This window comes from Buceros rhinoceros, unplaced genomic scaffold (genome assembly GCF_000710305.1).
Source record: "Buceros rhinoceros silvestris isolate BGI_N320 unplaced genomic scaffold, ASM71030v1 scaffold32926, whole genome shotgun sequence".
In the NCBI taxonomy this organism is placed as follows: domain Eukaryota; kingdom Metazoa; phylum Chordata; class Aves; order Bucerotiformes; family Bucerotidae; genus Buceros; species Buceros rhinoceros.
The window spans coordinates 2,005-3,424 of NW_010418640.1; the positions used below are offsets into that span (position 1 = coordinate 2,005).

General features: G+C 57.5%; 1 protein-coding gene across 1 annotated transcript; it reads right to left on the reverse strand.

Annotated features, from left to right (window-relative positions):
* Positions 1-279: 279 nt before the first annotated feature.
* On the reverse strand, positions 280-1,218 carry LOC104495632 (exostosin-1c-like). Its single transcript, XM_010138622.1, has one exon. It carries the CDS (start codon positions 1,216-1,218, stop codon positions 280-282), a length of 939 nt encoding a protein of 312 aa, XP_010136924.1.
* Between the last annotated feature and the right edge of the window lie 202 nt (positions 1,219-1,420).

Here is a 1,420-nt window from a genome sequence, read left to right on the forward strand (position 1 = left end):
AAGGAAAATCGTATTAGAAGCAGCCGCAGTAATTGCAGATAAGAGCCGCTCTCGCCAGATTACTCCTTACTTTAATACAGCACAGGAAAGCCCTGAACAACCAGCGCCTCGCTTCCCACTATGGAAATTAAACCCTCCTCCGGTCTAGAAGAGACCAAGACTGTCCTCCCTCCCCACATCGGGAGGTGCAGCCACCACAGCTGGGCAAAGCAGAGGGGCAGGAACACGTGTGGGGAGTCCCTCGCATCAGAACCCCCCTTTCCCACCCCATCTCTGAACTCACTTTTCGTAGTCGACATTATCCTTGTCGCAGCGCATGTCCTTGTGCTTCTCCCAGTCCTTGCCGTGCTTGCAGGTGGTGAGCGAGATGATGTCCTTCCCGTTGTGGATGTGGTGCAGCGCGTTCCTGGTGCCGGAGCCAATGCCCGTCAGGTACCGCTTCCCCTTGAACACCAACAAGTATTTCTTCTTTGGGGGGATCGAGTCCTGATGCAACCACCCCCTCTCCCCGCTGCGCTGCGGGTGGTCCTTGGAGAAGAGGGGGATGGAGATGTCGAAGCCGGGCCTGAAGGTCTCGGTGTAGAAGCTGGCTTTGGCCAGGATAGCCTGGCCGATGTCGAAGCCCAAGTCCTCAGTGTAGTTGGGCCAAGTGCCCGAGTAGAGGTTGAAGATGAGGTGGTTCCGGCCGCCATTCCAGAGTGGGAAGCCGCGGATTTTCTCATTGACGTTACGGACGTATTGAGCCGAGAGATGGTCGCGGTCCAGTGTGTCGATGCTGAGGATGAAGAGGCAGGCTTCCTCAGGGTGCGGGGTGTAGTAGCGAGAGCGCTCGATGGAGGTGAGGATTTTGCTGTAACTCTCCGAGAGAGGCTGGTCCCTCTCCCGAGGGTAGGTGAAGACTTTGAAGCCGTGTTTCTCGCATCTGGAGAAGTCAAAGCAGGTTTCCATCCGGCATCTGCTGTTCTTGTAGACGCTCAGCCATGCCGCCCGCCGCTCCTGGGGCGACAGCAGCAACGGGTCCCCATCACTCTGCAGCTCCTCGGGGTCTGCAAACCTTTTGAGGAGGGATCGATCTGTCCAGTGGGGCCAGTTCCTCCGGGCTTTGGCTTTTCTCTCAGAAAAGAAAGCGAAACGGCGCAGCTGGTCTCCTCCAAAGAAGAAAAGCAGGAGCCAAGAGGCAAGGAAAGTCAGGAAAATGTATTTCTTCCTGGCCTGCATAGGTTCATGCGTGGCCCCAGCTCCTCATTGGGCTCAGATGGGCACCGGTGTCTGGTTGCAAGGCCAATGTCCCGAACCCCAAGCAGGGAGTGGGATGGCTCCTGGTCCCCAGGTATTGTCCCGTGGCCCTTGCAGCCCTGGGACTGTGGATGAACCCCACAGTCCTCTTGCCGCCCTCTCTGACCAGGGCTGCACTGGCTTT

Bases quoted from the DNA above. Each gene is read 5' to 3' on its own strand.
- LOC104495632 (XM_010138622.1), bottom strand. From the start codon at position 1,218: ATGCAGGCCAGGAAGAAATACATTTTCCTGACTTTCCTTGCCTCTTGG.